Source organism: Apteryx rowi, unplaced genomic scaffold (genome assembly GCF_003343035.1).
Source record: "Apteryx rowi isolate R43461 unplaced genomic scaffold, aptRow1 scaffold_323, whole genome shotgun sequence".
In the NCBI taxonomy this organism is placed as follows: domain Eukaryota; kingdom Metazoa; phylum Chordata; class Aves; order Apterygiformes; family Apterygidae; genus Apteryx; species Apteryx rowi.
The window spans coordinates 664171-675302 of record NW_020449675.1 but is presented as its reverse complement, the minus strand read 5'-3'; the positions used below and the strand labels follow the sequence as shown (position 1 = coordinate 675302).

At 68.7% G+C, this 11132-nt stretch overlaps 1 protein-coding gene across 1 annotated transcript in view; it reads right to left on the bottom strand.

Annotated features, from left to right (window-relative positions):
• Nucleotides 1–8480, bottom strand: part of KCNH4 (potassium voltage-gated channel subfamily H member 4) — a 19444-nt gene extending 10964 nt beyond the window's left edge. The window contains exons 1-15 of the mRNA XM_026071197.1: nucleotides 8183–8480; nucleotides 7924–8055; nucleotides 7477–7604; nucleotides 6283–6526; nucleotides 5962–6119; nucleotides 3633–3840; nucleotides 3258–3452; nucleotides 2879–3078; nucleotides 2191–2440; nucleotides 1877–2091; nucleotides 1222–1260; nucleotides 760–1127; nucleotides 397–503; nucleotides 168–244; nucleotides 7–68 (exon numbers count right to left, since the gene is read on the bottom strand). Coding sequence (XP_025926982.1) covers nucleotides 7–68; nucleotides 168–244; nucleotides 397–503; nucleotides 760–1127; nucleotides 1222–1260; nucleotides 1877–2091; nucleotides 2191–2440; nucleotides 2879–3078; nucleotides 3258–3452; nucleotides 3633–3840; nucleotides 5962–6119; nucleotides 6283–6526; nucleotides 7477–7604; nucleotides 7924–8055; nucleotides 8183–8480 — 2681 coding nt within the window. The remainder of the gene's footprint in view (nucleotides 1–6; nucleotides 69–167; nucleotides 245–396; nucleotides 504–759; nucleotides 1128–1221; nucleotides 1261–1876; nucleotides 2092–2190; nucleotides 2441–2878; nucleotides 3079–3257; nucleotides 3453–3632; nucleotides 3841–5961; nucleotides 6120–6282; nucleotides 6527–7476; nucleotides 7605–7923; nucleotides 8056–8182) is intronic.
• Between the last annotated feature and the right edge of the window lie 2652 nt (nucleotides 8481–11132).

Below are 11132 nucleotides of genomic sequence, written 5' to 3'. Positions count from 1 at the left end.
TGGAGCAGCTCCATCATGCGCTGCAGCTCCCGGCTGAGGTGGGAGACCTCCTGGTTGAGGTGGGCGATCTGCAAAGGGACGGAGAGCCGTGAGCGCGGCCGGCCCGGCCCGGCCCCGCGGCAGCCGGCGGACGTGCCCGCCCCGCACCTCCCCGCACCTCCCCGCACCTCCTGGTTGAGCCTCCGGATGTTCTGCTTTATCTCCTCCGCCTCCGTGTCCAGCGCCGGGCTGGCCGGGTCGGTCCCTGCTGGAAAATCGCGGCCGGTCTCAGCCTGGCGGAGCTCGCCGGGACGCGCTGCCCCCTCTGCTCCCCCCTTGCAGCCCCCCGGGCAGGAGCACGAGGGCTCGGGACGGCCCCGGGGCTCGTCCTGCCCCGCGCGGCGCCGCCGGAGCTACCTGACGTCGGGGAGTCCCTGGAGGCGCTCTGCAGCGGGGGGTCCACGTTGAAGCAGAAGGTTTGCGCCTCCGACGTGCCCCCGTCATCTTCGATGCCATCCACCACCCTAGGGCAGGGGAGAGGGTGCAGAATGGGGGCGAGGCCCGGCCCCAGCCGCCCCAGTTGGCGTGGGGCAGCAGACCCGCACTCCCCACGCGTGTGCACGGGCTGGGGAGCACTGGGGAGGACGGTGCGTGCAATGTGGGGAGGGGGCCGCCCTCTCCCGCACATGCACGCAGCAAGGTGCACACGCGTGGCATGCACAGACACGTGTGCATGGACACGCGTGGTGCGCGAAACCCGCCGGGGAGCCCCGGCCTCACCTGGGGCTGAGGTCCGGGGGGCCGTAGCTGTGCAGGGAGGGGATCAGCAGCTTGGCCGGCTTCCTGCCGCCGCCAGCCTCCCTGTCCGAGAGCGGGGCATCCCGCCGGCACCGCGGAGAGGGGCTGCGGCCCCGGCGGCAGCGGGCCGGCGAGCGGCAGTTGCGCCGCAGGGCTGAGAGCTGGCACAGCTCGTCACCCAGCAGGCTGCTGAGCGACCCGCGGCGCCCCGGGCTGCTGAGGCTGGGCAGCAGCAGCTTGCGGCGGGCGATGGCAGCGGGCGAGTGCTGGAAAATGTCATCGGGCTCCTCGCCGTCCTCGAGGATGGAGGGAAGGGGCTTCTCCAGGGAGGCACCGCTGTCAGGACGCAGCTGCGGGTGGGCGCAGGGAGGTCAGGGCCGTCCCCGCACGGGGCACGGCTGTCCCCACCCTGCCGCCCCCCGGCCGGGCACCAACCTGCGCCGCCTGCGCCAGCCGCGGGGACCGGGCGAAGCGGAGCAGCCCCTGGGGAGAGAGCGCAGACGCCCGTCAGCGCCGGCCCCGGGCTCGCCGGGCTGCAGCCCCGCGCCTGCTCCTCGCCCCGCTCCTGCCGCGGCCCCACGCAGCCGGCCCGAGCTCTGCCAGCGCTCGCACCCTCACCCAGCCCTGTGGCCCCGGGCCGGCGGGGGCACCCGGTGGGAACGCCCTGTCCTGCTTGCCGGCTCCCTCTCCGGGATGTGGCATTGCCCCGGTTTGCCAGCCTTGCATCCGCCTTGGCTTTCCGCATTGCAAATGCTCTCGAGCGCAAGCTCGCCGAGCTGCTCGCAGCTGGGGGAAGCCGGGCTGTGGCTGCACAGCCCCACGGACTGCAAGCGTGCGGCACACGTGCCCCCCCTCACGCCTGCCCTCCAAGCCCCGCTCTGGGGTGCAAGGGGAAGGGAAGGAGGCTCGCTGAGCCCTGCGYGAGCCCTTGGATGGGGTCTCACCGTCTCCACTCCCGGCAGGGCTCTGGGTCCCAGTCAGCTCCAGCTCCCTGCATCCCCGTGGCTGCTGCCAGCCCTGCACAGGGGCATCCCCCCCCCCCCCGGGGGGCAGCCGCTGGGGGAGGCAGGGCTGGCGCAGGGGCAGGACACGCACCCACCTCCATCTCGCTGCCCTCCCGCAGGTTGAAGGTGAGGTCCTGGTGGATGTCGGCCGTGAACTTGCTGGCGTACTCGGGGTAGAGCTGCAGCACCTCGCAGAGCCCCCGCAGCCCGATGTACTGCAGGTCGCAGTAGGTCAGTGCCTTCACGTCCGCGTTGGTCTTGATCACTTGGTCCTTGCTCGGCAGGTCGGCTCCGATCAAATCCCCTTTGCCTGCGGGAGGGGATCGGTCGCAGCCCGGCGGCGCGAGGGCATCCCAGCCTCCACCGAGTCCTCGCATGCACCGAGGCTGGAGCAGCCTGCTGCCCTCACCCAGGATGGCCAGCACCACGTTGTCCCGCAGCACCTCCAGGGAGCCGGAGCACACGAAGTAGTTGGCCTGCAGCGCGTCGCCCTGGCGCAGCAGGTACTCGCCCGGGGCGCAGAACGAGGTCTTGATGTGCAGCGAGAGGGAGCGCAGGCAGCCCCGGCTGGCCGTCTCGAAGACGGGCAGCTGCAGGATGTCCTTGTTCAGGTGCATGGCCACGTCCGCCCGCAGCTCGTCGGGGAAATCGTGCAGCAGCTGGGGGAGAGGAGGCCGGGTGCTGGTGGCGCACACGCGGGGCAAAGGGAGAGCAGGCTCCCCCCCCGCGGGACCTGCCGGCCCCAGGGCGGAGATCTGCTGCCAGCGACGGGGCATCGTGCAGCGCGGCAGGCCGGGGTGCCTGTGCTAAAGCCCGCAGCAAGCCTGGGACACCTCTGGCTGTTTTAATGGGCTCCCTCTGCTCCCCATGCACGTCCCTGCTCCCCGTGCCAGCAGGAGTCATGCCCCAGTCCCAGCTCCCAGCTCTGCTCCCCCCAGCAGCAGTGAGTGTGTGCATGCACCTTTGCACACTCACGTGCTCGCACAGGCACACGCTTGCACCTGTGGAGCTGGCCCGGCCGGCTCCATCACCCCACGCTCCAGGTGCAGGACGGGAGGCAGGAGCAGGGCTGGCCCAGCGCCGCCAACGGTTCCTACCTCGTTCGCATCGATGCCGTTGTTCACCGACCAGGTGGTCTGGAAATACTCCAGCATCCGCTGCTTGAGCTGCTGGGGGAGGCGGTGGACGCGGATGAAGTCCTTGAGGTCCTTCATGCGGGTGTGGTAGAGCGAGCGGCGCGAGTACATGCGCTGGATGATGGCGGTGACGTTGCCGAAGACCACGGCGTGCATCAGTGCTGGGGGCCGGGAGGGCAGCGTCAGGCCGGCAGCAGGGGCTCGCAGCGCGCCGAGCCCCGAGAGTCCCCTGGCCCCGGCGCCGTCCCCGCGGGGCACCTGTGCCCCTCCGCACCCCCAGGCTGCCCGCCACGGCGGCCGGCCGACGGGGGCCCCGAGCTGGCCCCGCTCCCCGCCTCACCCCCGATGAGCATGGTGCAGATGGAGAAGATCTTCTCGGCGTCGGTGTTGGCGCAGACGTTGCCGAAGCCCACGCTGGTCAGGCTGCTGAGGGTGAAGTAGAGGGAGGCGATGTAGGCGCTGCGGATGGAGGGGCCCCCCACCGAGTTGTTGATGTAGGGAGCCTCCAGCCTCTTGCCCAGCTCGTGCAGCCAGCCTGCCAAGCAGAGGCAGGGGTCAGCACCAGCCACGCGGCCCCGCGCAGCCCCGGCTCTGCCCTCCGCTTGCGGGGCCGGCGGCCGGGGGGCTCCCRCCTCCCGAGAGCAACGCGCGGGGGGGAGCAGCAGCCCCGGGAGCCCAGGCGCGTGCGGGCAGCCCCGCAGCCGGCGCCGCTCACCGATGTCCCAGGTCCGGGGGTCGTTGCTCTCCATCTCCTTGCGGCCGATGACGTACCAGATGCAGGCCATCCAGTGGGCCAGCAGCGCGAACATGGACATGAGCAGCGTGAGCACCATGGCGCTGTACTGCGAGTAGCGGTCCAGCTTCTGCAGCAGCCGCAGCAGCCGCAGCAGCCGCACCGTCTTCAGCAGGTGCACCAGCGAGGTCTGGGGAGCGGGGCAGGCGGGTGAACCCGCGAGCCGCAGCCAGCGCCGGGCAGGGACCCCCGCCGCCCCCGGGCAGGGACCCGCCACCGCGGGGCCCCGACCGGCCGCAGCTGCCAGGAGGGTYGTGGGCGACGGGGCAGGCCGGGAGGAGCTGCCTCCCCAAAGAGCCGGCCACCACCGTGCCCGACCACAGCGGGCAGCTGGGGTCAGCGTTGTCGGGGCCCCGAGTCACCCCAGGAGACGGGACGGGAGGTGACGGGCAGGAGCGGTGGATTTGCTAGCGGAGGCTGGGTGTGGTGAAGCCATGTTGAAGCCAAGCTGATCTAATCTACTTTGCAAAGGGAAGTCTCAGTGAGAGGCTGTGTCTCGCCTGCAAAGATCACGGACGCAGCGAGCTAGAGATGCCCCAGCTTAGGCTGATCGGTTTGGACGTGCAGCGATGCCGAGCTGCATCAGCCCCCAGGGCTTCCTGCACTGCCCAAAGCGCCTGTCTCCGTCCTCCTTTCCCTTCCTATCTCTGCGTCAGGCCCTGCGGGGAGCCCAGGGCTGTGGGGCACAGCGAAGGAGGCCATGTGTTAGCTGCTGCTGAAGTCGGCCACCCACCAAAGCYGGCTGGGACAGAGCAGCTCCCGTTCCCACCGCCACTGCCCCCCGTCCTGGCAGCGGCCGTGCTGCGCGCTCGCTCCCTTGGCAGCCTTTTGCAGGAAATCGCTGCTCGCACCCTCGCACTGCAGCCTCCCCACGCAGGGTGCTGCTCCCCGCGTGCCTCCCGCTCCCCCCTGCCCTGGCAGAGACAGCTAGAGGCCCCCGCAGCCGCAGCCCCGGGAACGGGAATGGCCCCCTGCAGCCGCAGTCCCGGGAAGGGCCCCGCTCCGGCGAGCTTGTTTTCCTAGCCAGCAGCATCAGCTGGGGCGCGAGCGGGGCTGGTTTGGCTCAGGAGGCAGGTCTAGCCCCTGAGCGCCTTCGCCTTCCCCGCTCTGCTGCGGTGCCTCCGATAAGCATAATTGCAGCCTCTGCGCTCGCCTYGCTCCTTCCCTCCCTTCTCCAATTAGCAGAGGATGGTAACGGGGCTGCAACACACTTGTGGCAGCACATCCCTGCCCCGCTGCTCAGCTGGGGCCCCGCRAGGGCTGGTGGAGGCTCAGGCTGGGAGCCGGCTCTGCCAGCTGCATGTGCCCATGTGTGCACGTTTGCATGCGCACTTGTGTGCATGTGTGTGCCTGCCTGCATGCTTGTCTGCACGTGTGTGTGCCTGCATGCCTGCACTCTTGTGTGCGTGTGCCGCATGCATGCACGCTCATGTGCATGTGCCACATGCATGCATGCTTGTCTGCATGTGTGTGCATGCATATGTGGAGTGGGGGAGGACGGGTTTCCAGGATCCGCACTTTTGGAAGTGGGAGGCTGAATCTGCATCCCAGGCACACATACACGCCTCTCCCAAATCCAGCTCCGATTCTGAGGGTGGCTCAAACGCTATGGTAGCGTATGGGACACCGCGCAGGATCTGTCCTGCAACAGGCCACAGGGCGAGGGGATCCTCCCGGGGGCTCCCTCCCGCAGGGCTGCTGTCGGAGCAGGCCGTGCTGCTGGCTGCTCTGGAGCAGGGCCGGCTCTGGTGCTGGAGCGGGGCACCCAGGGCATGGCCATTCCCGGTGYGTCCAGGCAGCCCCTGCCCCACCGCCCATGCACCAGCGCACGGCAGCAGCTCCTGGGTGCATGGGGCATCCCCTGCCYTCCTGCTCTGGGGATTCACCGCCCTTCCAGAGCTGTCAATGGGCAAGCGCCCATCGCAGGCACTGCTACGACGTGCGGACGMACAAGGTATTTGCACCCCTATGCAGCCGAGCCCCTCCCGGACCATCCCCACGGCGCCTGCAGAGCACCCGCGCATGGTGCGCAGGGCGGGCGCTGCCTGCAGCTCTGGATCGGCGCTTTGGCAGTTGCTGTCGTTTGTGGCTGCCTCTGGTTAAATTAAGACGCGTGGGAGGCTTCCCGCTATAGCTGCCATCTCCGCTTCCCCGCGCTCCCCGCGCCGGCTCGCAGACAGGCGCACATGGACCGGCGCCTCCRAAGGGAGCCGTTCGCTGCCCGGCGGGCCGCGGCGCGAGCGGCACTCACCACGGTCACGTTGAACACGTACAGCAGGTCGAAGGGCAGGGCGGCGATGAGGTCCACGAAAAACCACGTGGCCACGTAGTGGATGCAGATGGAGCGGGGGTCGTACACCACCTGGCCCGACTGGCTCACGTACGTGGTGCGGAAGTTCAGGACGATATCTGCCCGGAGAGAGCGCGCGGCCGGCGCTCAGTGCCCCTCGCCTCCGCTGCCGGYGGCAAGCGATGCCGGCTCCCCGCTCCTGCATCCTCCGGCTGCATCCCTCCCCTGCCCAGGCTCGTCGTCTCGCCCCGCAAGGGCGCTCCGAGCCCGGCACCGACCTACCCAGGATGAAGAGCATCTCGACGGCGATGTCGCTGACAATGGTGCTGCGGGCGGCCGACGGGCTGTCCTCCGTGCCCGTGAAGCAGACGTTGTAGGGGACGGTGACGGCCACGTAGAAGGTGGCCAGCAGGATCAGCCAGTCCCAGAGGGCCTTGAAGACGCTGTAGTGGAGCAGGATGAAGCGGGACTTCTGCACCGAGGCCACTTTGTACTCGGGGATGGATGGCTTGTTCTCAAACACGTTCTGGAGGAAACGGCAGGGATGGCACCCGCGGGCAGGGACTGTCCCCGCACGAGAGGGGACGGAGGCCCGTGCAGACCCCTCTCTTCATGAGACCCCGCTGGCCTGCGGGTTCCTCTGATGCCCGCCCAGATGCCAGGGTGACAGACTCGCATTTCCAAAGGGGCACATGCAACATGGGCTGCCCTAAGGTCACCCGCAGAGGCAGTCACGGAATATCTGATTATGGCAAATAAATTAATGTTATGCTAATGCTATTAATGGCAATCCACTGGCTGCTGCCCAGAATGCTCCGATGTGCAAAGTCTCACGCTGTGGGCAGCCCCGGCAGAGCCGCTGACACCGTCCTTGCAAAGCAGCGACAGCTCTGCTGGGGAGCAGCTAACGTGCCGCCTGGCCCTGTCCCTCACCCCGGCACGCAGCAGCCCCCGCGGTTCAAAACCGGCACGCTGGGACTCTTTGCCCAGTTGCCAGGTCCGGACCCAGCCCAGCCGGTCACAGACCTCCTCCCTGGCCCAGCGTTCGCAGGCGGTGCCCGTCGCTGCCCAGGTTCCCCCCCACCGCCGCACGAGCAGCCCGGCACAGGGACGACACGCGTCACTGCTCCTGCTGGAAACCCCGCCGCCGGCACACYGGGTGCCGGAGCCTGGTAACCGCGCTCCCCCGAGCATGCGGCTGCTTTGAGACCGAGCAGCCGGGCTTTCTTGACAGCTAGTGTGCGATAAGAGAAACAGGCCTGGAAGAGCTGCCTAAAGGTTGGCACTGCCATGGGAAGCTCCGCGCGCACTGTGGCYGCTCTCCCATTGCCAGCGAGCCACATCTGCGCTGAGGACGCGGTGCGGCTGCCTGGGATCGAGGGCGTTTCAGTGCCTGCGGGAGGGCAGGGAGCTGGCCTGCACATGGCCCCTGCCCGGCAGGCGTCGAGCAGAACCAGGGCTCCCTCARATCCTTACGCGGTTGATTTTCATCTCGCCACGGTCCCTCCGGGCAAACTGGCTGCTGAGCCGGTGCAGCACGGTCCGGCCCTGCCTCCGCGCCGCCCGCAGGTGCGCGCTCCCGGCCTTCCTGCTCCGTTGCTTCTCTGGAGTGGGCGAGAAAGGCTCGGTGAGCGGGAGCGCTGCCCGGCCGCCGGCGGGACCCCTCCGCGCACGGGGCGGCTCAGCCGAGCTCTGCGGGCCCCGGMGGCAGGGGCGGCCCTGTCCCCTTGCTCCTGTCCCCTTCCCCTGGGAGCCACCATGGTGCAACAGAGCAAAAGACGTTTTGGGGACACCACCCAGCACCAGGAGCACCGGCCGGGCACCCAGACGCCAGGCAGGATCATTCTGGGAACCGGGAACCCCTTTGCCAAGCGCCCACCGCACATGCCACTCCCCAAATCCCATCCCCATCCCACGGCTCACCCTCCTTCTTGTCGCCCGAGTAGCCCTTGCCCCGGCTCTCTGTGATGTCCTTGAAGGAGAAGAGGAAGAGCACCACCTCCCCCTTCTCGTTCTTGATGGGCATGATGTCCAGCAGGCACCAGAAGGCAGCTCCTGCTCGGAGGAGAGGAGCGGTGAGGGCGGCACGGACCCTCCGCCRCTCTCCGTGCCGGCGGGCTCGCCCCGTGCCCCAGGGCCCCAGCGCCGCGGCCCGCGGGGCCCGGCCCCCCGTGCCACTCACCCCCCTTCTTGTAGAAGCAGACCTCGGTCTGGTACTCCTGCTTGCCGTCCAGCACCTTCTCGATGCGCTGCAGGACGGGCTCGCTGGTCTCTGCCCCGCAGAGGAAGCGGCAGCTGCAGTTCTTCTGCATGACCTCGGTGCGGGCGAAGCCGGTGAGGTCGCAGAAGCCGTCGGAGCAGTAGACGATGGGGAAGCCGCGGCGGACCTGCGCGTTGGCCAGGATGAAGTTGCTGTCTGAAAGGAGAGGGACGCGGCTGCGGCTGCATGCGGGGGAGCACGAACAGCCGCTGTGCCCCATGGCAGGAGCCCGGCTCGCCCGCTCCCGCCGCGGGGCCGCATGGGAAGGGGACCAGGCATTCGTCCTGCTGCCGCCTGCTCCTGTGCGCAGACCCTGCTCTCCTCCGCAGCAGCAAAGCGCCCAGGCGTCTGGCTCCCCRCACCACCCCCCCCGGGCCAGGCCTGGCGTCCCCCCTCCGCCAGCCTTGCCCCACGGCTCCCGGGACCGCCGAGCCCGCCGAGGGCTGGCAGAGCCAGGCAGAAACGTGCACCATCACGTGAACCGGGGCTGATCTCCAGCCCAAGCTGGGGGCTCCGGGGAAGGGCTCCTGGGGCAGCCCCTCCGCTCTGGCACCCCGGAGGCCCCAGCCCCACCGCGCTGGAAGGGGAAGGAGCCCAGGAGCACAGATATAGCTCCTGGCTCCCATCGTCACAGAGACGCGATCCCAAGCGACGCGATTCACACCTCCCCCTCGCCATCTGCCGCTCCCACCTCCCCGCTGGGGCTACGGCAGCTTAGCAGGAGCAGCAGCAAACCCGGCCGGGAGCTGCCGGCGCTGGGGCTCCAGCCCGGGCACGGCACCGCGGTGCCCCAAGGGCTCCCCGGCAATACTCCCACCCCAGCAGTGAGGTGGTTCCGGGTGGACGAAAGCCCTCGCCACCCCCTGGGCTCCTGCCCAGCCCCAGAGCAGCTGCTTTGGCATCGCAACCCGCCACCGAGGCGGTTGCCGGCGGGGCAGAGCGGGGCCCGCAGCAGCACCTTGCGCAGGCGCTGCGCCAGCAGGGACAGACGGCCTCGTGCCGAAACGAYGCCTAGGAGCCGGCGTGCGCAGCCAGCCGGGCTCACAGGCTCCGTGCTCCCRCCTGGCGAGGGCCCCTCCGCCCCACGGGCCGGGCACTGGCAGCGGGAAACACGCTGGCTCCCCCATTTCACAGCGAAGGAGAGGGAGGCCAGCAGTAGACTACGGTGCCCGTGGAGAGGCCCTGATGCTGTGCCAGGCCAGCAGCAGCCTGGGCAAGGGCGGAAGGGGCTGCGGAAAGGATGCCAGGCACACACGACCCCAGGGCGGAAGGGCTGCACCGGGGCCATCGCAGCACAGCTCAACCCAGGATTAGCTCGGAGAAGCAAAAATAGCTTGAGGCTGTGACTAAGGCCAGATTTTGGCTCTGGGGAGCCAGGATTACTGTGCTGTCCAGGGTGTGTTATTAGAAAGAGGAGGAAAAAAAAGGACTCGCCTTTAGGAGCGGCTCTGCCATGAGAAGGGGGCTGTGGCCCTGCCAGAGGCTCGGCAGCCCCTGCGCAGCAACCGGCCTGCCTGGACAAGTGACCTGGGGCTGAGCAGGCAGCAGCTGCGCAGGAGAGCCGGGGTTAGCTCGCACGGCGTATCACTGCAGCTAAAGCCCCTCTCCATGGCAGATAAAGCTGATAAGAGACATAGCAAACCCGCAAAGCCAAACACTACTTAAAAGTGCCTGGAAGGTGGGTTTGAGCAATCGAAGGCAGGATGCTGTCAGCCACCTTCGTTCCCGGATGTCCCCAGGGCAGATTCCCAGGCAGCTCCCCTGCAGACCTGTTGCATCCGAAAGCCCCAATCCAGATCTCCAGGGCCCCAGGGCCAGCAAAGGCGGGCACTGTCCCTGCTGCCCGCAGAGTGCTGCCAGCAGCGCAGAGCTGAGGGGAGCTTGTGGCACCTCTGGGAGCTGCTTGTCTCTGAGCTGGGGCTGGCTGAGGAGGCTTGTTGCCTTGTTGTGCAAGGCAAATCTCGAGGGTAACACCCCAATGACAGCTTCCACGGGCAAACGACATCCTGCATCAGCAGGATGGGCCTGGGAGGCCCCTGCTCCAGGTGATCTTGGGGAGGCCTTGGGTCGGGACTGAACACAGCCTGTCCCCAAGTGGTTGCCAGCAGCTGGCATGTGGCACCGCTGCATAATCCCTTCTCCAACCTGCCAGGGCCTTAATCCATCCTGGCCCCGGCACATGAACACAGGGAGGAGCCCGGTTCCCAGGGACGCTCCAGCACCTCCAGCTGTGGAAAGTGGTCGCAAAATGGTCAGCAAGGACCACAGCCCTGCTCCCAGCCCTGGCCAAAACGCACTGCTCTCAGTATTCACCTTTTCCAGGGACACAGCTCCAAGCAAATGAGATGCTTTTCCACCTAGGCCCTAGAGGTGGGCAGGGCCCCACATGGCACCTGAGCTCCCAGAGGAGAAGCCCTTGGGGACCCAGGGCAGAAGTGCCTGTGGAGAGCCGGCCTGTGTGAGCAGGGGGGTTTCCCCGGTGCAGAGCTCCCAGGGAAGCCCGGTGCCATGGGCTGCCGCACCCCTCCGTGTGCTGCCAAYGCGACAGGCACATGCTGCTCCCGACGGCTGTCCCCGTGGCACCGGGGCTCAGGCTGCCCTGGCAGCTCACTGCCGCGCTGGGGATGGAGCCGAGCCCTTTCCCCCTGSCCAGCACTTCGGGGGGCTCCGCCGGCCCCGGCGCCCCGCAGTGTCTGGCCCGGCGCTGCCTCCCTTCCCCAGAGCTCTCCGGGCCTGGGCGCTACCACCCCCCGGCACCGGGGCGAAGCCGAGCCCGGGCCGGGCTCCCCCGGGCCTGAGACCCGGCCGGGGGCAGCGACCCCCGGGGCAGCCTTTGCTGGCTGAAGCCCAGGCCCGGAGGGTGCCAGGAGCC